Raw genomic sequence first — 26,354 nt, 5'->3', positions numbered from 1 at the left:
CCCTCGCCACCCGCCTGCGGCATGGCGCTGCTCGCCGCCTGGCTGTGCGTCGCCCTGAGGTGAGCGAGGGGCGCCGGGGGAGAGGCGACGGCGCTGGGGCGGGCGCGGGGCGCGAAGGGCTGAGGCGAGGCGGGCGCGGGGCGCAGGGGGCTGAGGCGGGCGCGGGGCGCAGGGGGCTGAGGCGAGAGGGGCTGAGGCGGGAGCTGGGCGGGGGGAGCTGAAATGGGAGCGGGGCGCGGGGGGCTGAGGCGGGCGCGGGGGGCTGAGGCGGCAGCTGGGCGGGGGGGGGGGGGAGCGGCGCTGAGGCGGCAGCTGGGCTCGAAGGGCTGGAGCAGGAACCGGGCGCGCGGGGGGCTGCGGCGGGCGCGGGGGGCTGCGGCGGGCGCGGGGCGCCGGGGGCTGAGGCGGGACTCGCCTCTCCCCGCAGTGTCGGCAAGGCGCTGGGGGAACAGGGCGACGGCGGGGACCTCTACTCGGAAAACATCACTCGGATCCTCGACAAGCTGCTGGACGGCTACGACAACAGGCTGCGGCCGGGCTTTGGAGGTAGAGCGAGCCTCGCGGCGCGCCGCGAAGCCCCGGGCCGGCGGCAGCGCGGCGGCGCGGCGCGGCGCGGGGCCGGGCGGGCGCGGGCAGGAAGGCTGCCGCCACCGGCCGGGAGGAAAGTTCCGCGGGGCGCTGCCGCGGCGGGGCGGCCCGAGGCGCCCCGGGCGCCGCTCCCAGCGCGTGCCCCTGTCCCGCAGGCGCCGTCACGGAGGTCAAGACGGACATCTACGTGACCAGCTTCGGGCCCGTGTCCGACGTGGAGATGGTAAGGGCCCGCGCCCCGCCGCGCCCCGCTTCTTTCCCGGGATTCATTACGGTGGCATCTGAGTTGACCGTCATTAGAGCAGATTATGAGGCTTAATCTCCCTGACAATCCCGCGGGCCCAGCGGAGCGGTTTGGCCGGGAGCTGCATACAGCTATTTCCCCCGCGGAGTCAGCCGGGGGCAGCGCGGCAGGTGCCCCCGGCCCAGGGCGGCACACGAAAGCAGCCTCTGTAACCGCCTTGAAGGCTGCACAGACAGGACGTTGAAGAAGCCCCTCTAACCCCAATAAAGGCAGGGCCAAGGTGGCTTTACTGCGGCCTTGGGTCTCTTACTCGTGCCCCTGCTCCCGTGCGTGCTCGCCTGGGCCCATGTGTTCCAGTCTGCAGGCAAGGAGGTGGGTGCCACAAGAGGCACCCGAAAGTTTGTCAGTCTCTCTCCCTTCCCCAGAAAGCCTAAGAGAAGGCACAGCCCCACCAGTTGATACACGAGCTCATGCCTGCGGACATCGCTGCTGCTGCCCACGTTGAACTGCGTTTCCCTTCTGACCCCTCTATAGAGCACTGCTTTCTGGATGTTCAGGACAATATTACCAAAAACCCTACTAAGAAAATTAACTTAGGCTAATATTGATGTGCACCCATCATCTTAGTGAAGTGGGTATTTTGACGCTAGTCCTTTGGAATGCATGGCTTTTTTTCCTGGCAACTGAACATTAATAGTTTGGTTTAGCATGCTGAAAGGAAACTAAATTAGACATTTGTATTTCCTTAGATCTCAGTCATTTGAATTAAGTTATTTTCTGTGGGAGGACAATGAGTTTCTTCCTTATACATATAAAATTAACGGCTCATTGGTTAATTTGCAACTATTAATTAAAATAACAACAAAATAGGATATTTTTCTTATAGACTGGATTTTTTTTAGTAACTGCTTAATGATAATAGGATTAAGTGTCTAAGTAGTAAATTAAATGCCATTAATGTACAGGTTCTCTCAGGGAGTTACTGTATACATAACAGCTTAGGACTGCTGGCCCTCACACATAACTCACGTACCTATTTATTTTCCATAGGAGTACACAATGGATGTTTTCTTTCGTCAGACATGGACTGATGAGAGGTTGAAATTTGGTGGGCCAACTGAAATTTTGAGGTTGAACAATTTAATGGTCAGTAAAATCTGGACACCAGACACGTTTTTTAGAAATGGAAAAAAGTCAATTGCTCATAATATGACTACTCCTAACAAACTTTTCAGAATTATGCAGAATGGAACTATTCTTTACACAATGAGGTAAGAGCCTTCTACTTTTGGCTGACATTTGTTTTTCCTGTATTCAGCAGTCTTCCTGAGTACCATTTATTTTTCAATGCCACCTACTTTAATGTATTCTAGACTTACCATTAATGCTGATTGTCCTATGCGGTTGGTGAACTTCCCAATGGATGGGCACGCTTGTCCTTTGAAGTTTGGAAGCTGTAAGTTTTTCTACATTTTTGAACTTTATTTAGTAAATATATTTCATACGCACGTATGTTAGAAGATCAGAAGCGAGATGCCAGGACACTACTTAATGGCATAGCTGAAATCTTCTATTTTATTTTTGTATTAAAATCTTACTTGCTTTTCTGAGACTCAAACCTCACATAGGCATATGGATTCATTCACTTTAGGGTGACTGTTAACAGGGTATTTTGTGGTTTGTTATTCTTACAGATCTACTGATCAACTTGGGTCTTTTAACAAGTCTTACAAGCTGTGGTACAGTTACTACGTTACTCTTGGTTTAGCAAACTAAAAATATGTAGTCGATTTGTTGTAATGAATGTATGTGTTTTATAAAAAATTAAGAAGCAAAAGCTACTGCCTAACAGTTCCCACTCCCAAAATTACCTCACTATTGATTTTTTTGCATTTTGTCATTAATGAGGCTAGAAGCTTACTGGAGCAGGATCCATTTTTCTATGGTTATTTGAACAACAGAAAGGATTGTGCAACTCTTTGTCCATTGCTAAAGAATTACATAATTAGTAATAGTATTTTCCCCTCCATAACTCAGATGCCTATCCAAAAAGTGAAATAATTTATACGTGGAAGAAAGGACCCCTCTATTCAGTAGAAGTACCACAGGAGTCTTCCAGTCTCCTCCAGTATGACCTCATAGGACAAACTGTGTCTAGTGAAACAATTAAGTCTAACACAGGTAAGATGTAGCCAAGTGGGAACTACTGATATTATAAAAATGCATCTTAAAAGATACATGACAATTATTTTCCATATGGAACCGGTTTATTTTATTTTGCTAGTTTTAAAACTAAAATGTGAAGAATCTAATTGTAATCTTGCAAAAGATATTTTTCAATACCTTTCTTTTAAGCGTACAGCTTTTCATATAACTCTTAAAAATCCCCTCCCCTGCTGCCCCCAGTAGAAATAATGCATTCGTTCTTTTCTTCTGTTTCAAAGGGTCACTTTACCAGTTATCAGCTTATTTTTATTATACAGTAGAAAACCTATTAGTGCTTGCCTCAGAACATAGCAAACTATATTTTAAGATACACCAAGATTTAAGCCTATGATGTTTACTCGTATTTTACCAGAGTAATGCTGACATAGTTGTCTCCTAACAGGTGAATACGTAATCATGACAGTTTATTTCCACTTGCAAAGGAAGATGGGCTACTTCATGATACAGATATATACTCCTTGCATTATGACAGTCATTCTTTCTCAGGTGTCTTTCTGGATTAACAAGGAATCTGTTCCAGCCAGAACAGTTTTTGGTATGCTGCATTAAGGTCTTTGCAACGTCACTGCTTCACACATACCATTCATTCATCACTTTCATTGCTTCTTTGTTTTAGGTGAATATTCACTTCAGCTGCTCTATTTCCATCTCCAAAGGAAAATAGGCTACTATCTCATTCAGACATACATTCCATGCATCATGACTGTAGTCCTATCTCAGATTGTGTTCTGGATCAACAAAGAATCTGTTCCAGCAAGAACCGTGGCTGGTATTCATGTCTTTGTTCTTCTTTCATTCACTTCATTCACTGTACTGAATCTATTGTGTTGAACAGTTTCTGTAATCTACTGAGGATTAGCTTTAAATTGGAAAGCTAGTAGGTTTCAGTGACCAAAAGTAAATACTAAAATTAAACCAAGTAGTATTCAGTCTCAGGGTCAAAATTATTTGCTCAGAGTATTTGTTTAGCCAGCCTTGTTTGTGATGTTTTCCTTCCCACTGTGTACCTTCAGTATTTTTTTTCATACACAGGAAAAGGCAATTTCAGAGAGAATGCCAACCTCTCCATTTTTTAAACAGGAATTTCCCTACTGGTTTACTCTCTGTGAAACCAATAATCTGATTTAATGCCTTAAAAAAAAAAAAAAAAAAAAAAAAAAAAAGAAAGAAAGAAAGAAAAAAGGCAACAACAACATGTAGGATGGGATTCCTCACTGCTGACTGTAGGTTCCTCATCTAACTTTCATTCATTCTCGAGTCCTCTTTCTTACCATGGTCTATAAAAGGTGTCTAAACAAATAGCAAGGACTTTGGCTGGAAAAGTTTGGAGGAGATGAACATGTCCCTACTTAGAGTTGTAATATTAAAGGTGGCTCCATATTACATATTTGGGTTCCTTTTTTCTTTCCAGTCATTTGAATTAATGCTCAGCACAAGCTATGAAGTTGAGAGGTTTTTTCCCCTAATTTTTAGTGTGTGTTCTGCTATTATTAATTTCCCCCCCACTTCAATGTTGACAAATTCTGAAGCTGCACTCAGTGTTAAGGGGTAAACTTTCATTGACTGAATTTTATTTCTAGAAAAACAATCATGACAACACTAAGTGAAATAACAAAGCTCATCTAAAACTGTCTAAAAATTTCAGCCCCATCTTTCTATTTTCTCTTAACACAGTATTCCTATACAATACATTCTTATTGTGAGACTTGTCTTCAGTAGCAAATAGACAGCTATATGTTCCCTGAGGGTGACTGAGTAGTGGTACAGATTGTCCGGAGAGGTTGTGAAGACTGCTTTCTTGGAGATACTCAAAAGCCCTCTGGACACAGTCCTGGGCAACGTGCTCTAGGTGACGTTGCTTAAGCAGAGGGATTGGACTAGGTGATCTCCAGAGGTCCCTTCCAAACTCAATCATTCAGTGATTCTGTGATTCCCTCTCCATAAATGATGCAAGTTATATAATTCAAAATAAATTTATAATTGTAGTTAGCAGCCGACAGAAGTTTGTCAAAAATTATTGCAGTCAAGTGGCGTTTCATATCCACATGCAATAATATTCATAAAAGCATTATAAGACTGTGTTGTTCCAAACTTCTGATCCCACTTTTAGGAATGCTAAGTGAACACAACTTCCTTAGTTGCTTCTGAAGGACTGTCAGCACGCTTCTGTTCTTGAAATCCCAACTGGCAGTTGGGTGTAGTGGATCATCATTAAACACTTACAAACCCAACATTTCTCAGCAATTGCGATTCCTTTTTTTTTTTAAGTTCTTAAAAATTATTTAAAAAAAAGATAATATATTTCCAAGGATGTTTACTGCTGTTGAAGCATGACATATATACAGAAAGTTTGTACTCTAAATACAGTGTTACCCGTTTCAGCTTTATATTGCACCTCTCTAAGGTACAGCTACATCCACTACTCATTGAATAAAACATTTGCTACCTAGTGGTCAGTGAAAGTCAGTTCTGCGTTTGAAGTAATATGCAAGTAAGTCTTTAGATGGTTCTGTAATAACTACTAAAGACCCTGAATCTGGGAATAAGAACCCCTAGAAGTCATACTGAAGAATAAATATGGAATTATCAACAGAACATATTTTAAGGAAAATAGTAAAATAGACACCTTCTTTAGTATTGCAGAAAATTAGTCATGCTGGCATTTTAAAAGAATATTTAAATCCTTATCCCATCCTTATTTCTCTCAGGCACAGTCTGACTTTATAGTTCTAATTCAGAACCCCATGGGCTCCAGGTACCTTCACCTGAGGGGGGGAAAAAAAAGAAAAGAAAAAGACCAATTCTTTGACAAAAAAAAAAAAAAAAAAAAAAAAAAAAAGTTTCTGGCCCCAATAAGAAAAGAAAGGTTTAAAACAGAGAAGTGTCCTTTCTGCGTCGTATTGCAAATACTTATATTACAAAGTTTTTTCAATTTTGCATCTAACTTCCTTCACTAGAAGTTTGAGAGAGGAGAAATCACTGTTAGAAGAATGACAATAGTGTGCCAAACCAATTTCTCACACCAAAGTCATGTAGCAACTTTATTTCCCTGCAGAACGGATGCCAGTTCATCTTTCACAGGTGGTATCACTATAAATACTCTGAAGTTTTGCAAAGATAGATTAATGGTCATAAGGATCAGCTCTTCACAGACCTGTAAGTGAAATGTGGAAGATGATAGAAATACCTGAAAATACACTTTTGCACTCTTTATGTTGTGTTTTGGAAAGCTTCTGTATATATGTGTATGTTTATATATACATACACACACACTTTATTAAACGTGGCATTATCAGAACCAACTTAGAATAAGAAATACAGTTCTCTGAGGCTTAATTTTTAGGTATTATTTGTTATGTGTCAGATGCTGTGAACCCACATAACAATGGCTATTTTTTCAGATTTTTATATACCTTTATCTGATCTCTTATTCTTGGCAAAAATCTCTATTGTTTTGCAGAGGAACATGGTCAGCTTTTACCTTCCTGTCAGGTCACCTTGGGAATTTTAAATTAATATTTTTTCATTGAACTATGTGTTTATAATAAAGTCTAAGATGCAGAAAGTTTTTCTGTTTTTTCTTTTTTAAGAAAAAATACATAATGCAAATACTTCAGTCTATATTAACAGACCTTTCAGAACCTACCAAGAAGAGACGAGGCTAAACAATCACCACAAAGCTTACCAACTGTAATTTGGCATTCTGTTTGGTAAAGTAGTTTTCCGTAATCCAGAGCAGTTGATCAATATTCACTCCAGATTAATGAGTCCTATCTATCTGTCTTATCTATATCATGATAGGAGTCCTACTCCTAAGTTTAAATTCCTACTGCAGTAAGTTTTTATTCAGATATGAAATATCTTTTTTAGTTATTAAGTAGCACACAGATTCTAATCTAGTCACACATCATATTGAAAAGTTCATTCTAGATATCTGAAATTGAAATATATCTCAATATATTTGTACTGCTGTTATAAAATGTGTATGGCAAATTCTGTGGAAGTAGAGATCCTGCTTATTTTATAGTATCTCCTATTTGTATTTCATTAAAACATGTTAAGTAATGACATTGGGGCTTAGTTAACCTCAGACAGCTGGCAAGCTACATCACGTGAGAGTTGCAGAAAAAAACCCTGAAAATAATCAAGTCACCCTGTCTTGATGCTGCAGTAAGATGTTACATCAGTATGCAATGACACTGCATCCTTTCTACTCAGCATCACTCAAAGCATATTGATTCATTATCAGAACATGACATTATACCATCTTTTATTTTCTCACCCTTTCCCAACTGAAGAAAAGAGCAGAAGAGGGCATTCTCCAGCTTACTGTCTTTAAATACCTGCACTTTTCAGGTCCTAGTTAAGCATAATTTTAAGTGAACATGAGTCATGGAGACTTACCTATTATTGGATGAGTTTGCTCTTGCATTTTTTTTCCTTGTATCAGGCAGCAGTGGGATGTAAGTACATTTCCCACATACTACTACTGATATACACTCCAAAATAAAATAACTAAATTCTTCATGACAGACATGTGAGCTATGTGATCAGATTTGTTGTATGAGAATACATAAGGAGCTCTAGAGAAGCAACCTTTCCATCCTTGGAAATCTATGACTGTGGGAACTTTCAAATTTATGTACTATTAGTGAGTCTTACGGATCGTATTCCATGATTAAAGTCAACTGCAGAGAGGACCAAAATCTGTTACTACTAGAAATATTTGTACAATTGCCTACCGCTGGTTTTAATGCAAAATATTACTGGATTTAATAAATGTTATGTAAACCATGGTCTGTCTTCTATAACATCAGGGCAAAAAGAGTAACACTGTTAGGAAATTAGCATACATTAATCTAGATTTCTGTTGAACATTGCACTTGCTAACTCATAGATAAAGTAGGTGTCTTTCAGAGTCTGAGCCCAAATTTTATTATGCCCATGTTTTCTCAAAATTCTAAGAAGCAGCGCTGTAGCAGGTAGCTACCTTAACTTGCAGTCTGCTTGAGGTATTAAGGATGTTTATTCAGAGCTTGTGGATACGCAAACCAGAGTACAAGAATTAAGAGATTCAGTATGTTCAAATACCTAGATGTCTTCTTAATTACCTGATAGGTGGGATGACTGTTAAAGAGGATGTTTACTATACATAGGTAGATGTATTTAAGAATAGCAAGGTTGAAGCAGAATCCTAATGCATCCATTTTCTTTCTCTTACTTTCAAGGGATCACTACAGTTCTAACGATGACCACTTTAAGCATCAGTGCACGCCACTCTTTGCCCAAGGTGTCCTATGCTACTGCCATGGATTGGTTCATAGCTGTGTGCTTTGCCTTTGTCTTCTCTGCACTTATCGAGTTTGCAGCTGTCAACTACTTTACCAATCTTCAGACTCAGAGAGCAATGAGGAAGGCAGCCAGGGCAGCAGCACTGGCAGCAGCACTATCAGCAGCAACTGTACCGGCAGAGGACGAGATTGTCTCGGTAATTGCTTGCTTTTCTGATAATAAGCATCATATAGGAAGAGGCAGCTGAAGTAGTGAATAAAAAACAATATTAAAGTGATCTTAAGCTGAAACAGATTATGTAACCAGATCATGTCTATTTATCAGTCCAAAAAGTTGTTCTAAATTTCAGAAAATGAAAAGACTTCATATTTTCATACTGCTTATTTAAATTTGAGATATGATTTGCTAGAGAGATTTTTATTTTGTTAGATATTTAATAAATACCATTAGATTGTTACCCATAGCACTCCCTTGAGCAAAGCCATAGGTATTGTGGTCAGGCAGCCTTGCGGTTCTCATATGAGTAAATCTGCAGAATTATTAGACACTGTGCAATAGAATGAATGTATGCATTGGCCAGATTATGGGCTCACTGTCATATACTGGTGCATGCCATAAGTGGGTCATCTAGAAAAGGAGGAATTAGCTTTTACATAAACTTGGCATCTGTTATTTTCATAAAAATCTGAGATGGAGGAAGCTTGGGGAAAAACATGAATTTAGAGATTAGAGTTTACTACATGTGATAGAAAAGCTTTCTAGTATCAGAAGAAAGTCTGTCAGAATTATTTGCAAATACTAGTCCTTATATCTTCAGCTAAGTAATTAATTGTCTCACAATTAATATATTTATCAGTACAGACCCCCTGTTTTCAGGATCAGTTTTACTACCACCACATTCCCCAATCTGAGTGACTTTTTGCAAAACTTTTGAGTCTGAAGTTGAACTGGGAGATCAGCCAAGCACAACTGAGTATCAGGGCAACACCTTATCCGCAGTATGGTCATTCTTCCACATTTGTTTATAAATAACGGCTAAAATTATAACATTTAGGCACATTCCAACTGTTAGTGGTTGATAAGCTACATTTAATACTGAAACCAAAGCTCCGCTGCATCTTGCTACTGGACCTCAATGGAGCTAATCAACAAATTTTCTTCGATTACAGCATGGTTTGCAAGCACGGTATTTTGCATACAATTTGTTTTAACGTTTAAAAAAGTTGCATAACACTGCCAGAAGACATAACAACAAAGAAATGCATGCTATTTTCACTAAATATATAAAACCTTAAGGAGGAAATTATTTGTACATTTGAACTGAGAGCCCTGAGAACATTTTTTTTTAACCACAGTTGTAATAAAGACACAAAAGAAAGTCCAGCAAAATCTGAGAGGAGCTTGAAAACAAATGTTTGCAGATCTTGCACTGATTTTAAAGAGAAAGCAAAAAAAGTTGACTTAGCAATACTTGCATCATTCATATCAACATTTATTTTTACTAGTGTATTAAAGTTTTATGATTATATTTAAGCCATATAAAAGACAATGAGAAAAAAAGAGAGCGTGTATTTGTTAATATTTAGGAAATATTAAGAATACTTCCCTTACTCCACAATATCTTGACATGTGATGGAGAAGTACTATGGATTCTATGAGTAGAATATTGTAATAAAATGATGCAAAATAAGAAAAATAGTGCATATGTTAAAATGTACTAAAACTTCATTTTTATATTCATCGTCGATTTTTTTTGAGGACAAGTTATCAGCAAAATAGGTAAATAAGCCACTCAAGCTTTATATAGCTTGAAAAAACATTGATAATAGGAGCATCATCATCGTCTTTGAAACAGAACTGAATATTATTTTTATTTTTCATTTGTCAGTAATATTCTTTATCATGTACTGTGCTTAAAAACCCTTTCAATGTATAGAATATTAAGGAAACTGTAGATGAAACTATTGAAAAAAATCTTTAATTCATACAATGCAGAAAGCGTAGAAAAGAACAATTACACATTATTCCTTGAAAACCCCAATTCTCAGAAAGAAGCAAAAATAAAATTTCATACAAGTTATAAAAGGTAGAGGCACTGAACTGTACCATATAAAGCACAGTGCAAGAATTACAACTTAGAGGACACAAAAGCAAAAGTATAACAGCAGTCCCAAATTCTCTCATAGACAGATTTTACTTTATTTGTTTGAGATCATTGATTCGTACAGTAGAGATAGCAATGGCAATATCTCAAAAAGACCCTGAGGAGTTCTGCTGAATGCGAGACTGGTAGATCCCATACTAACATTCAGTGTCTCAGACGTCATGAGTTGTTTTGCAGTGTTCCCTCGATACCTGCAGAACAATTCTTTAATTTTCCAATCAAACTTTTAGTTCAGAGAATATTAAACTCAAGCTATAGTTGTTCAGCCACGTACCAGAGTAAAGGACATCATTGTTTTCACTGCCTTTTTTTAATGCTCAGAAATATAGCAAGCCATCATTTTAAGCCTCAGTCCGTTCTCTTACAGAGATGCAATGCCATAGCAGCCTTTGATGCTACAGTATGGAGAGGAGCAATAGCCTGTATCTTTCCTATACACACTCCCTTTTTTGAATTTCACTTCATCATAGTGTGGTTTCAATGTCTGGGGTGAGGTGGGGGAGAGAAAATGTACTTGTTCCATTTAGGTCCCTGCTAAGTGATACGAAAATAGAGTCTGGACTATTCAACACCTGCTGGTGTATTCATAGCATATGCTACAAAGGCCATAACTACTACTCGCACCCCCACGAAGACAGTTGTTACAGAAAAATAAATACCCCTCTACAGATACCCAGAGGCACTAGAACATGAATTTAATGACTGTGACTGCCCTAGCTACTTATGGGTGAGATTTACGTGTTCTCTATATCTTTGCAGACCAAGCTAAGAACAGACTAAAAATTTGCCTCTGAACAAATTAATAAAGCAAACAAAATCAAGAATTCAAAGGCCTTAGTCTGTCCCATTTCATTCTCAATGGCTCTAGCCACAACAAACCACAGAGCTGAGCATGAGACATAACCTTATTTTTAAAATCTTTTCTTGTTAGTTTTTTTCAAAGTAAAATCAAGCCAGACCTTAAAAACATGTAGGAAGCACACTGCAACAATTTCCTCAAAAAAGTTACTTGCAGCTAGCTAGGAACATCTAGATATAGAAAAGTAGAAAAACCAATAAAATCGAGGTCCTAAGGTAAATCCAATCTCTAAAGCAGCCCATAGTATTTACAAAATACTGTAGCATCCTAGTCTTGCTTTGAGCTTGTATTGCCAAAGCAGCCGCTTCCGAGCCCCATGAGTCTGCCACTTGCTTTTCACAGGACCAATTCTTTCTGTAAAGAGGAGGAAAACCCTCCTCTTTACAGTAATACAAAAAGAAAAATCAATTGACAATAAAAATGAAGGGTACTTACAATTGAAGGAAAGAAGATGTAGTCCAAGTGGCTTCTGGACAAGCCATGCTGCTTGACTGTTAGATTTAAAAGGTCTATTGCCATTGCAGGAAGGCATTTGGGATAAAGGAGTAATTACAGGATTACCATTTTTAAGAATCTTTTCCCTTTTTTGTGGTGAAGACAAGGAAGAAAGAACTTAGGGTGTTTGAGGATTCTGTTATAACGTGACATATAAGGATATACTTCAGTCAGTGATGTAATTTCACCTTAAACAGACTTGAACAAGCTAAGTGAGTACTATCAATGTAGCTAGTAGGCTGACTGCATGAATAACTGTTTCTTCAGAACTATCATCCTCTATTGAGCTGTAGGTTTCTGTAGTTGTATTCCTGCTCTTAATAATGCATATGGCATCATACTGAGTTTCTTTCCTATGAATGTTTAGGAGCTGTTTTAGAGGTTCTTCAGTGCCCCTTGCCTCTACCCTTCCCAACTTCTTCTGTTTGTCCAGTTTTAAATTCCTTCATTATATTTCTTTCCAGATTGTCTCTCTCTGGTCCTGCAAAGCCCAATTCTTATCCCTTTACCTCTTTTATAATTTATCTTACCTGTCCATTTTTTTAAAAAAAGTTCCCTTTTTCCTCCCCTACTCTTCTTCCCAAAATGCTTGTTCCAATTCATTAGAAAAAAAAAAATCTGTTAGAAGCCATTTCTTATACATAAAAAAATTGTCTGCTTTATTTGATTTTTTAAAATTTAACTAAAATCTTCACCTTCTCTCATGCCTTAGGCCGTGCTTACTTTTTTTTTTTTTTTTCCATTACACAGAGCAGAAAGTCATCTAATGTTAGGATTTTTGTTTTATGATTTTTGCGTGTACAAAAGTTGTCAAAATTTTAGCTATATGAAGGGGCAGATACAGGATGAAGAATAGTGAACAGCGTATCAAAAATATTTATTGTCTTATGCATTTATATCAAATAGTATTTTTAGATGGAAAAAAATTCTGAAGAATGTATAAGTTTCATTAGTTTTGGGGAGTCCACTTGTAAAAATAAAAGTGAGACGTACTTACTAGGAATTTTTCATGGCTGTACAACTACCAGTGAACAGTAACAATGGTAGGAGCTACAAAGTGGATTACGTTTTCAATACTATATTATGTGATACACCTTGAAGGGTGGCTAAAGGACATTATGGTGGGAATATCCTTATCCTGTTGAAACCAGTACTTTCTGTAAGGCAAGAGACCCGTTCTCCTTTGTGTAAAATAAGCCCAGGAAGACAGGTTTTTCTAGAAATGAAAATTTAAGGGAGCTGTAAAATAGTTGGTTAGAAGCTCTTTTTACTTGAATGAGGACCTGAACTGATCATTATAGAAGTATTTACAGAATGTATTCATTTTTTAAAATGCCAAATTAATAATTTTATCTGGAAAAAAAATCAAAACACTATCAAAACTCTCTCACCCATCAGTCTGGTTAATTTTATTCAAAGTCTTGCTTTATTCCAATGAATAAACCTTTTTTCTCTCACTAGTTTTTATATGCTCCAAAAAGTCTGTCCACTCTAAAAAATGGCACAAGACCAAATTCTGCTCTGTTATAGTAACAAAAGTTGGAGTAACTGTGATGAAGCCACTGGACTACACTGGTTTAAATGGGCTGACTATGTGCTCAGTTAACTGATGACAGCCCAGCTTGGCTGTTTTGGTTTCAGGAAAGCCACTCTATTTACCTCAGTTAACTGCAAGCAGAATTTGGCTTGCTCTGTCTGTCAGCTGCAGGCAATCCCTGTGTGAAATACAAAACTATGGGTGTTCCACTCCAAAATATGACAGCAACAAGCTGAGCACTCATCTGGACCTTGAGAGAAGCCTGTTTTTATTTATATGGTGACCAAGCTTGTTGTAGTATGTCAAAAACAAACATTTTTTATGTACATATATGTGTATGTGTGCATGCACATGTATGTATGTATGTGTACACACACACTTAAAGCATTCTAGCATTTAGCTTTTAAATCCATTTTAAAATGTATATTATCTATATCAGTCACAGTGTTTCATCATTGTGACTTTCTTTATTCGGAGTCCTCCAGTTCTGGAAACTGCAGGAGAAAGGGGATTGGTGACATTGTCTGGAGTGCACCATTTGAAATAGTGCTGTACGAGATGGTCACTCCGTGGTCTCTGAGTGCACAGTGTGGGTCAAAAGACATCCTTTCTGTATGAGAGAGTACCTGTAGAGAAAAAAAAAGATTGTTACAGTGTGGTAGTTTGATTACAGTTATGTCCTAAAGAGCTGATACTTTAACAAAAAACAGTGCACAACACAAATACTGCTGGAAGAATTTCCCTCTTCTTACAAATAACCCTGTACCTCTATGTCAAAATAGCATGGCTCAGGCAGAAGAGGATTCTCATTCTCTTTAGCAACCCTTCCCAACCGCAGAGCAGCCATATGTCACCTCAGCATAGAGGATTTGGTTTCCTATAATTACGTCAGAATATATTGAGTATGTTTAATGAGTATCCTAGCATAGCTAAGAAGAGAGCAGTTCTGTTCCGATTATCAATGAACCTTTGTGAGATCATCCTAGAAACAGCTTTATGCATTAAAGCCTTGATTGAGAGCATGGCACTTGCAATCAAATTAGGGAGATCTTCCTACTCCTCCACAACTGCAGATTATCAAGCACACTGTTAAGAAGAACCAACAACTTTCAATTGTATTGACTTTCTCATTCCAGTAAGGAATGCTGATTGTTTGGTTCTATTTGAGTTAAATATTTGTCTGATTGACAAAGCCAGAGCAGTGCAGTAAGGAGGGGTCAAGAAGCAGTTGAAATCTACACCAAAATACAAAAATGCAAGATAAAGAATTTATTCTTTGGCCTTACACATTTTTGCTGAATTTTAAAGTCTAATTCCATACCTTTTTTTCTAGCAATAAGAAAATAAATAAAGTAAATTATAAAAAGAGGAGGGAAAACACCTCTACCTATAGTACCATTTGTGTAATTCAGTCACTTATAGACATGCAAGAAGTAGTTGCTATGTGCTGCAGAGAAAAGTAAAGGTAGGCACTGAATTTTGATTCCTTTTACTCTGCTCCCAAGTCAGAGTCCCATTAAGCATCTGGGATTACTAACACTGATAAATTTCAGAGAAGAACTTGACTTTGAACATTAGAGTGGGAATGACGCATTTTCTTCCTCTAATGGCTCTTAATTTTTTTTAATACAAAATAAAAGAGCTTTGAAGTAGTGAAGAAACAGCTTATCCCCTACTACCTTCAACCTGATATTAAGTTATATTTTAAGAGGTGAATTTCAGTATCCAAAGGTAAAGATTTTGAATATGGCTTTCCCATGTTTGAAGTGATTTAACCCTTTCACCAGGGTAAAGGGACAAGAAAAAATTGTTGAGGATAATTCCTCATAACATGCCTAGAGAAGAAAATTTAGAACGCCTAAATAGACATGTAAAGTTAGAGGCTGTGAATAACTTCTAAACTACTTTCAGCTCTTATTTATGCAGAACACTTCATAGATGTTTGTAGTGCACATTTCTTGAATCTGGCCCTGCAGATGAGATACACAAATGAATATCTAAATTTGGAGTTACAACAAGTCTCTGGAGTGCAATGGATGCATATCTCCATTAGACTGTCAAGAGTGAGGTTCATTAGTGCATGCCCAAAAGGAGATCTTGTGTATGTGGTGAACTTTCCTGCTGCGGGCTGATGCATATAGATTATTCTGTAGCTAAGCAAGGTTTTTTTAACACATCAAACTGTTGAACATAGGGGCAAGTCCAAGAAGGATTTAGGTAGCTAAATGATGCTTTACTCTCTCTTCAAGAGCTAAGTCACCAGCGCCTGATTTCCTGTATATAATATGAATGGTTCAAATTACTCAAATTGTATCTACTAATGAAATACACAGGGAAAAAGTGTGCATGGTGAATTTTAGTCCTGATTTTATGTGATATCAAAATTCTATACTCATAATGCAATAAATTGAAAAAAAAAGGAGAAATAATACATTTTTGTCTAAACTTTTACAGTTTATTCCCACCAGTCCTTTTTTACTGCATTGCACTCAGAAAAGGGACATGATCTTAAGTGATTAAAAAGAGAGAAATAAGGACATGTATTCATTTGTTTAAAATTAGCTGGTATCTGAATGCATACATAAGCTACTCATGTTACTGCTACGCCAAAAGATGAACTAATAGCAAGAATATATATTTACAAATGAACAGATATCTGTAGAGAATTTTAAATATATATGTTTTAGAACTATCTTGAGGAAAATAAACATAAGAGTGAAGGATATTTACAAATCACAGTTAGCATCCATTTAAAACAGAAAAAGCAGAGAAAGAATTCCATTTACTCCAAGGTTATATACGCTATATTAGTTAAAACTGGGGGAGGAGCGATTTGCTGAGAGCTTTCTAAGTAATTCTGAGCATGTACAAATTCTAGTGATGTTGATGAGAGTTGTGAAAGATCAGCACCTTTATAGGTGAGACTGTTTTGTGAGCTTTCTAGGAGATCAGATAGCTGAGCTGCAAAAGCTTAATAGAATCCAGACTGCACTTTCTAGCCTTTATACCAATACCTGTCTAGTCCAATTTTATTATATTTCAAATTAAGCCATGATCTGTTCTGTGCCACTGGGCAGTCATACGTAGTGACAAGTTAAATTGTCTGATATGAATAACTTTCCATATGAGTGCAAGAGTGCTCTTTCAAATCAGAATTCAGTAACTTAAAAAATACATTATGTCATTATGACAGTGTCCCATGCCACTTCAGGCTTTTTGTTGTTGCTGTAGCTATTTGTACAACAGCCTTTACTATTTGAGTAACTGGCTGTGTGAACTGCAAAACAGGAACAAGAATAGGCCATTCATTCCTATTTTCTCTCTACTTTGGTGAAGTTTCATCATGTTACTGTTGGCAGAAGTCTTTGTCAAAAGGAAATGCTAAATCTAAACATAGTAAACAAATGACTGTAGCTGCTGTTCAAAACTCAGATGTTGTAGAAACTATATGGTTTTCTCCCACCTCCTCCTCCTCCTGATTTAGCAGTGAATTCTAATAAGTATGAGTTGTTGTTCTGGGGCATCAGGACTAGTCTATTGTCAGCTACCAAACTGAGAAACATCTTCATTACAAGTCTGAGGTAAATTTAGATTTTTGATTCTGTAGCCTGGATAGTGGCAGACAGGAAAATCATCTAGACCCTGATTTACTGGATTAGCACACAGGGGTGTCAAAGACAGTGTAAAGAATTGTTCAAGGACTTAATGATTTAAATCAACTCTGAACCATATCCTCAGCATCTGAACAAGGGTGTCAAAAATAATGGAAAGAATTTGAATCATCAGCTCTAAACCATATCTTCAGCAAGATGACGAGAAACTGTGGCATTACTGAAACAGTAAAATGCACTCCTCCTTTCTGAATATCAGAATAAGATATTTTAGATAATGAGCAGTCTCCAAATGGTCCAAAAGTAGGACCATAAAATTGTTCTTGGCTGAGAGTCAGTGCCCTCCCCAAGTTCTGAGGATATATACTGACTCCAGAAAACTTCCCATCTCCAAATCTTAAAGGATTTTCTGGAATGACATCAAGATAATCCTCCCTCTATGGTAGTATATATATATAAGATTTAATAAACATTTTAGGTAATGACCAGTATTACCCTTTTCCAAGGTACAGATTATCATAGATTTTATTACCTTTGCATTCCAGAATATGCCCAATACAGATCATCCACAGACCCTGTGCTATGTCTGTTCTGTCTACTATTTTTAATCATCATCTCAGAACAATAACTCCTGATTCATGCTTGTGCAACGCAGAGCAAATCTGACCCTGCTTAAATTGGAATATTGCCAGATAAGGACTAAGATATACTTTAACAACTGTCTTTCTAAGAACCATTCATTCACAACAAAAGGTCAAGCCATCCTGCTGTAAAGCAAAAGACAAGCTATCTTGCGACTCCCACAATTCAGTTCAAACCAGAACATACAAACAATTTGAATGAAAGCAATGGCTCTAGCGCTGTCAGTCTGTTTATAGAGTGAGATTATTATGATTAGTGCAAGTAGACATGGATAACCTTCTGTTCCTGTGACACATCTATAGATGATCCTCCATTTAAATCTCTGCTGCTTGCTATGTAACTGGAAAATACAAAATCAAACATCTGTGTTCCAGATAGGAACATCCCCAGAATATGAATGTCTCTTAATATCCATTCATACCATGATGCTCATCATTTAATGTGTAGATAGCAAAGCAAAAGGAAGAGCAATAAGGCAAGTAGGAAGTGTTAGTAGGAAGTGGAGTAAAAAGGGCAATAAATAAAGACATACGTACAGAAAGAATACTATTTTAGTGCAAATAAGATACTGTTGCTCTCTCTGCCTTCTACTTAGAATAAATTCTGCAAGGAATCCATCTCTCCTCAAGTTCAGTTGGATGCCAGTACATTTATCCTCAAACAGAAACTGGCATTGTGTTGTAGCAATGTAACTTGCTCTCATACTTTGGCAGTAATACTGAACACTGAGAGGATAATTCTTGTTATAACTCTTTTTTTAAATCATACCTGAGATTCCGAGAAGGTAGATTAGGCTAGTTTATATACAATTTATGGCCCAATTACAAGGATGGGCAATGTATTTCAAAACATGCTCATTCCTTTTTCTCCTAAAGATGCAGTCCATCATGCTTCTATATGCAACTGACAAAAATCTGTATCCATACATAGAAATGCTACACAATAAGTCATGATAGTATTGGAAAGGGGGGGGGGTCTACGCTTAAGTAAATGATACCTAAAAATGACTTTGGAAATTATGTATATGACTAACAGAATTTTACTACCCTAAAACCATTTAAATGCATCTTATTCTGTTTTACAATTGATATGTATACACTGTTGTATTGTGACAGTATTTATATGGCCTAAGACTTCCCTTATCAGCTTCATGCATTCAATCATCTGGTTTGGCAGACTAAAAGTGCTGCTTATTCAAACCCAGAAATAACTATCAATATTTTGCAATTTGACTGCACAACATTTTTTATCGGTGATCTGGAAATAAGTTTTGCAGTCGTCACTCTCTCACCTATCCTTAGGCTCAAGCCTAACTAAAGTGTTGCTTGTCAGAATCTAAGATACTGCTCCCCATTAGCATAAAACTTGAGAATTTCAAATCAAAGAGAAGGCATTCTTTACCATCTCATCTTCTCAGCCATCAGGCATGTCCTTGCACCTGCTGCTATGGATCTTTATTCCTCATGGCGATCTCGGGGTGGTGGCAATAGTAGCAGGAACTGCTAGCAAAGTTGTGAAAATTTCCTCTCATTTGATACTAATGTGGAACAGGCTAAATAATATACATTATAGTAGGCATGGTAGATCCTATTCCGAAGCCATTTCTGCAACTATGAAATTTTCACTTCTCTTGTCAAAGTTAAAAAAAAAAAAAAAAAAAAAGCCCAAATAAAACAGGCAGGTAATGAATATAGATGTTGACTTAACAATTAAGGAGGTAAATATAAATGTCCTGGGGTCTAACTAAATTTTAAGAGATTTTGTACAACTCTGAAAAGTAACTAGAGCTGGCCGTGAATATTGCACAAAGTATGGGAATCATGAGGTTTGATTATACCATAAATTATGCTAAAAATAGTCTCATTATATTTAGGAGAGTTTGTCTTTGTAGGCATGAAAATACTGTAGAAATCACGTATTTGAAAACTGAATTTCAGCCTAGAGAAAACAATGAGATTCTTGGCATTAATGTCTTCAGCACCTGTAAAGTTAGTTTATTTCCTTTCTTTCATCAGTTTTTCAGTTTATTGACAGCTAGTTTGGGGACCAGTAACATTGTGACAACTTGGCTCCATTCAGCAAGTATTTGCCAAAGCTGATCAATGGGCTTATACAGTGAAGAATGCACTGGAGCCAGCTAAAACATGCTGTTTGGTTTAAAGCTGATTCACATCTACATAAGCTCCAATCATATCAATGTACTGCAATTTAGGCATACTGTTACCTCTTTTTCTGTTCCTTTTAAAATTGTCTCTTTTTTTCTTCCCCTCTTGTAGTTTCTCATTAGTAACATGCTAACACTATGGAGAGCACATATTCTTTTATCTTTTTACAGCAAATATAAATATAGGCCACAAATACACCTCTGTATATTTGCATTACCCGTGATTTCTTTGGGTTGTTCTATAGCACAAAAATGAAAAAAAAAATGGCAAGAAGCCTAATACTGCAAAACCTGGAGGTGAAACTCCTTGTAGCCATAAAAATCAACACTTTTTTTCTCTCCACAGCATTCTGACTCCAACTGTAATCTGAAGAAGCGAGTAAACTCTGTAGCCTCTCAGGCAGATCAATCTCCTGAAGCCAGCATAATATCAGATATTACATCCCAGTGCCAACCAATGTCTGTTGCTCCACCGGCTCTGCCGCCACCACCACCACCTGTTGGAGGAACAAGTAAAATAGACCAATATTCTAGGATCCTCTTTCCAGTGGCATTTGCAGGATTCAACCTGGTATACTGGGTGGTTTACCTTTCAAAAGACACTATGGAAGTGAGTAGTAGAATTTTAGAGTACTCAGTTATAATATGTAATATGTTCAGAGGGCCAATATTCATTTAGTTGTTTATTTAATCTTGCAACTCCAGTTAATCGGTTCTCTGTGAGGAAAGTAATTGATGTTACCTTTCTGTAAAAATTAACTGTGACTGCCAGAAATAATGGCACTCTAAGCACAATGCCAAAAAGCTAGTTGAAGTTGAGGAATGTAAACACTTTATATAGTACTGAGTGGGACACAGACAAGTGTGTAAGGCAGGGTGTGACACCATTCTCAGCAAATATAAATATTGCATAATCCATTTCTTAATTTTCCTATTTGTAGTAAGGAATGATAGAGCATTTGTTGAATCAATGCAATGAAGGCAATAAGAGCCTTAATATCTCCTAAGATTTCCTTGATGAAGAAATAAGATAACTATCTAGAAAAATGTTGGATATACATTATGAACATTTATCAGTAGTGCAAAGCATTATCTGCACTTGCAGTACACACTTAAGATACAATGTCTAAAAACTGGGACTCAATTGTATCAAAGAATTGTAAAACTGACTTTTTCTGTTCCTTCAGTATAACTGAACTACTTTATGCAGATAGAGCTGCTGAATTCTTAGCATAAATTTGTTTGAATCAGGCAGTGAGATATCCTGTCTTTAAATTTTCATGAGGTCCAGAAGAGAGATGCCCTACAAATTGAGCATGCCTGGAATAATCAGTCAGTGATTAGTTTAATGACTGCTTGAAAATAAGCTAAGTCTTTAATGCTTTAATTTCCTAATTTTTCCTTCACATAAATACAGCTAATGGTGTCCCATTTCATTGGTACAAAATATATTCATTTGCCTTTTTACCATAGAGTTTTTGAAACTCACTATACTTTGCTGTCAGTATAATTGATACACTTACATTTTTTTTAGGACAGCTAGGGAGATAATGATGGTATTTAGACAGCACTGAATGCAGAAAGTCCATATATCAACAAAAACAGAGGCTTGCAATCTGGTATGAGTGGTGCACAGATTATACCCTCATTTCCTAGATTAGAGGTAAAGCAAGCAAAAGGTAATCTCACAGAGAGCCAGGAGATGTTGCAGTTTGAAGCAGCAAGACAATGCTGATCAGCTGATTGGTGGCATCGTGCCTCTGGTTGAAGCAAAGGTTACTAGCTGCTAATTTTGCTGATCTCTGCTACTAGTAAGATCTAGAAAATGCTCTCTCTTAAAGAGGGAATGTGCTGCCAGGCAGCTTATGAAGTCAGGAGGGCAGGAGGATAGGAGGCACTAACTCTTATAAATGTTCCTGCAGATGTCTCTCTCAAGAGGTCACAGCTGCTAACTCCTGGCCACTCAAAATCTGTCCAATGCTAAATTTATCATTTGTGCCAGAGAACTGATCCCTCTAAAATATTGACTGTGTGCGCACATTACTTGTCACAATCAAGAGAAATATCAAAAAAAAAGCTCACGTGTAATTATTACAGTTTCTGGTAGCATTCTGTTTTGGGGCCATTCCTCAGCTTATATAGCTTACCATAACTCCAGTGATTTCATTCAACCATTAATATTTTAGATACAGAAATATTTATAGATGGCTACCATTTTCCCTTGGTAGCTATCAAATATTTGTACTGAATTGTGTATATTAATAGTCATATTAGAACTGAACTAGGCTTTTGAAATACTTCTAAAAACTAGGCCATACATTCACTTCTGCAAGCTCACAAACCTGCACAAAAGCTCAAATCTTCTGTAGTAGCCTTACAGAATGACAGAAATCCAGTAGCAAGATTTAGAGAGCAGAACAGTATTGGCAGCTGAGGTACTTTAAATGATGAACGTAAACAATTATGTAAAGTGTGGCTCAAGCTCTTCTTCATAAATTACATTTTCCATTTTCCTGTTTGTTTACTCAGTTGTAAATGGTAATGATTGTGATTTACGTTGGTGGGTTTCTAATTCACATTGAATTAGATTATTGAATCTAATTCAATTATTATCAGAATTGTTTTTGCTTTAAAAATATGTATATGCCACCCTTTCCATTCAAGGGGAGAAGATACATAAGTTAGACAAGCAAAGCATGGCATGCTTAAGGCATGGTCAACTCAGAGGCTCAGGCCCAAAATATGACACAGTTGCATGACATGAGGAGCTGTCCTCTAAACTATTTGGTAGTATTTCTTTGCATTACTAAGCACTTTTCTTACAGCTCAAGTAATAGGCCCTGTGTTACAGGAATGAAATAGTCTTGTGTAGCATCTGATATATTTGAGACACACTTTGGAATATATTATGGTTAAAAGTACTTTCCAAGTACATTCTCCCCTCTCCTTAGTCATTTCCTGATCAGAAGGCTTCAGGTTTACCACCTTTTCTCATATTGTACATGTAAACTACAAGAATTACAAATTCTAGGATTTGGATGTTTGTATATCAAAGGTGTTTCTTCTGAAATGTATACCTTTACACATTGAGTATTTTTAAACCAGGCAGGCTGTGCAAATAGCAAGAGGTGCTTTCACTGAACTCTATTTTTACTTCTGTATGTGCTGAACCAAGTTCAACTCAACTATTGAACTTCCTGATTTGCTTTTCTTCCTGATTTCTTTTAAGTAACTTCCTTTCGCTACATTTTTCAGCGAAATCGCATTCTTCAGAAAAGATGGAAAGAATTTGCAAATTGAAGCTAAGCGATCCAACTAAATGCTTTTTGTACATGGAAAAGAAAGTTCTTTTCTGGCCTCTATCTTTAAATAAATGGCTCAGCTCTCCCATAAGATGGCTGGGAAAGCATTTCTATTCAGTGGCAGTCTGCCACACACCTTGATACTTGAAAGATGTTTCAACTGAAAGACTGTTTTGCATTTTGAGTAACAACAGTGCTGCAGGACAGCAGCTATGTTGGCAAAACTATAGAAATAAAGCTATTGTAATTCTTTGCCTGCATTTTACTAGACAGCATGTTGTTAAGGCCTCATTTAATTGAGGGAAGACATAGAAGAAAAGATAATTTGAAAATATTTATATAAAATATTCTCCAGTTGAAATAACAGATGTCCGGTCTTAGACCACAGAAAATGCTGATACTCATACTACAAGCCTCTCTTTCTCAAAAGGTTTTAACTGAAATGCTGACAGATGTTTAACAGTAGCAACATGGATATACCATTTATTATATGAAAAAAAATCAAAGCATTAAAATTATTTTAAAAGGACTTACTGTTACAACATAAAGGTCCATTACTAATTAATTTAGACTGAAATTATGAGAATACAAGATCCCCATGATTTGTACATGGAAGATGTAATCTTGCCAGGCATGTTTGTGATGCATATTCTTCCATAGAGCACAATGTTCACCAGCCACAAAAAGCTCTACACATTAATAAACAATACATATTTGTATAGATTAGCCAAATAAGCTTGTTCTCCTTTCAAGAACTTTATTTGACAAATAAGAAAAAGTTACTTCGTGTTTTAGTGTCTTATTCCTGCATTTTTTTAAACCTTGCCAAGTCCTTGAGCTGAATACTAATTCATGACAATGATTTTGATAAGTGAATTGCATGCTTGATCTATTGTAACAAGTTTTAAATTTACTTCACTTAAAATGTAAATACCCTTTTACTGAGAAAAATACAGGTACTTTGCCATCTCATTCATAGTGCACATGCTCTTCAGGCGTATTCTGATGCATCTCCTTTCTACAGTAACCTGTACCAATTTTTGTCCAGAACATACTACAGTTCATATGTTTAAAAACATGGACTAGTGTCTACATGGAGTGAATCAAACTAAAAGAGGTTGTGATTTAAAGATTTTAAAGATAATCTGTAGGAAAATATTATTAGCAGAGACATCAGTTTTTGTCCTTGAGGTGTGAAAAAAGGTAAAAGGCACTAATGTACTAAACCTGCTGAGCATTTAGCATCAGTATGTTCATATTCATAAAGCTTGCAAATCTTATAGGCAAATAAAGTTCATGAGAAAACAGTCATTGGAATATATGCTTAAAACTGAGCTTTGATCATCCAGGCAATGAATATAGCTTCAGACTGAGGAGATTCTCTTGTAATGCAGTTCTGTTTTAAGCCTGCACAGACACCTAAAAAAAGCAGTAACAAGTGAGGTGGGTTTGATGATTAACTACATTGTTGACAATCTGTAACTTAAACTTCTCTAAATTTTTCTTCCAGTTTTTTGAACCAACAGCAATGCATCTTCGAAATGATCATCAGTCCAACTGAAGAACAGCAGACTGTTTCAGAAAAGCTTCACTGAATGTTTTGTAGGATTTACGTGACTTCAAAGGATATGTCATTCACAGGTGCTCTAATTGTCAACCAGGGAATATTTATATTGAACATCACCTGGAAACAGACTCTGGACAACTCAAAAAAGTTACAGAATTCTAAATATACTTTCTTACAATTTCTCAATTGATTCTACTATAAAAGTTTATTATTCTGTTGAATGGTCAAAGAATATGAATGTGTATTTGTTCTAGTCCTATTGTAAATGATTGAATGTTTACATTGACACATACCATCAACAATAGGATTATTTCTCTTAATAATTAGAATAGTGAGGCAAACCACATTCTGAACTGGTATAACCAAGCACAGTCTCACTGAAACATTAGGAGCTGCAGTGACTTATATGAGTTGAAATTGGCCTAAAATAACACTAGGAAACCCCATGAAAGTGAGCTGCAATCCCATCATGTTTTCATCTCCTTTAAAATTGAAAGTTATATTTGTAAAGAACAAAATATAAAGGAGGAAAAACTATTGGTTATGAACTTCAGCTGGTTAATTATGATACTGTAACTTTCTTGCTGAGAGTGACAGTGGAAGTACAACCAAATTAATAACAAGCAATTTGGGAACCGGATCTAGGAACAGCCAGACTAATACCAAGAAGTTTAAGGGCCAAATCAGAAAGGACAGAAGCAGCAGCAGCTACTCATCAAGCTAAATGCAAACCTATGGCTCCAGAGAGCTTCCTGAAGGCAAGTCACCATAGTCAGGGAACCAGTTGCATTTTATCAGCTAGATGTACTGAACTGCCCATAGCAAACTACCTAGTAGTTTTTGCACAAAGTACTGTTAACTAATTTAGTTCTCACTCTCACCACAGATTTACAGGATTTCATTTCCTAGATCTCATTTTACTGTACATTCACTCTTCATCTCCATAAACCTAAGAATGTAATGTAGTTAGGATATGTCTAAAATAATCAAACCCAAGCCTTCTTTGTTGCAGGCATAATAGATGCTGGTGGTAAAAGCACACAAGCAAATGTTACAAACAGCCAAATATAAATTAAGAACTCCTATCCTCAAATTAATTCTAGTACATCAAAGCTATATTTTAAATAGAATAATGGAATGCTGCATTAATTCAGGAAGTCCAGTGTGTTTTGCATTTCCTAAACCAACATCTTGGTTGGTATGAGAAAATATTTAGGGTCTGGCTGATCCCAGTAAGTTACAGAGCTCTGCTGAGGCTGTAACAATTTAATCTAAGGACCTCACTCCAGCTGCTTTTCTCCTCCTGTTTGAAGAGAGACATATACCTTTCAGCACTGTAGTAACTGGACCGCTAATTGATCACATGCTAGATCAGTTTTCAAATTCCCTACTCTTGTCTTTGTAGAGCTTAGATTTAGGCAATTTAAGTACACTTGAATTAACAGCTACAGTCTGCATAGAGACAAATACAGAATTTATTTTTCCCCATTGGCAGCAGACTGGCAGACTTGGATGTATTTTAAGTGCACTGAATTCTTTCTTCAGTTTGAGAACAAATTTGTATTTTCCCCATTTTTAGCCTGCATATACTATTTTTTAAAATGAACCAGACTCCATACAAATGTTTATTTTATAAAATGTATTTACATATTTTGCAAAAAGC

The 26,354-nt window shown here is 37.3% G+C and overlaps 1 protein-coding gene across 1 annotated transcript; it reads left to right on the top strand.

Annotated features, from left to right (window-relative positions):
* Window positions 1–24,685, top strand: GABRA6 (gamma-aminobutyric acid type A receptor subunit alpha6). Its single transcript, XM_062587089.1, has 11 exons — window positions 1–59; window positions 428–546; window positions 744–811; window positions 1,883–2,103; window positions 2,206–2,288; window positions 2,870–3,013; window positions 3,441–3,593; window positions 3,675–3,827; window positions 8,287–8,546; window positions 20,169–20,432; window positions 24,635–24,685. Exons 1-11 carry the CDS (start codon window positions 22–24, stop codon window positions 24,683–24,685), a joined length of 1,554 nt encoding a protein of 517 aa, XP_062443073.1. The 5' UTR covers window positions 1–21.
* Window positions 24,686–26,354: the final 1,669 nt, after the last annotated feature.

This window comes from Rhea pennata, chromosome 14, assembly GCF_028389875.1.
Source record: "Rhea pennata isolate bPtePen1 chromosome 14, bPtePen1.pri, whole genome shotgun sequence".
In the NCBI taxonomy this organism is placed as follows: Eukaryota; Metazoa; Chordata; class Aves; order Rheiformes; family Rheidae; genus Rhea; species Rhea pennata.
The sequence above is the reverse complement of the archived record's forward strand: the minus strand, read 5'-3'. Positions and strand labels throughout refer to the sequence as shown.

Bases quoted from the DNA above. Each gene is read 5' to 3' on its own strand.
- GABRA6 (XM_062587089.1), top strand. From the start codon at position 22: ATGGCGCTGCTCGCCGCCTGGCTGTGCGTCGCCCTGAG. The intron at 60-427 runs GTGAGCGAGGGG...CTCTCCCCGCAG, and splicing joins TGGCTGTGCGTCGCCCTGAG to TGTCGGCAAGGCGCTGGGGG. The intron at 3,828-8,286 runs GTATTCATGTCT...CTTACTTTCAAG, and splicing joins TCCAGCAAGAACCGTGGCTG to GGATCACTACAGTTCTAACG.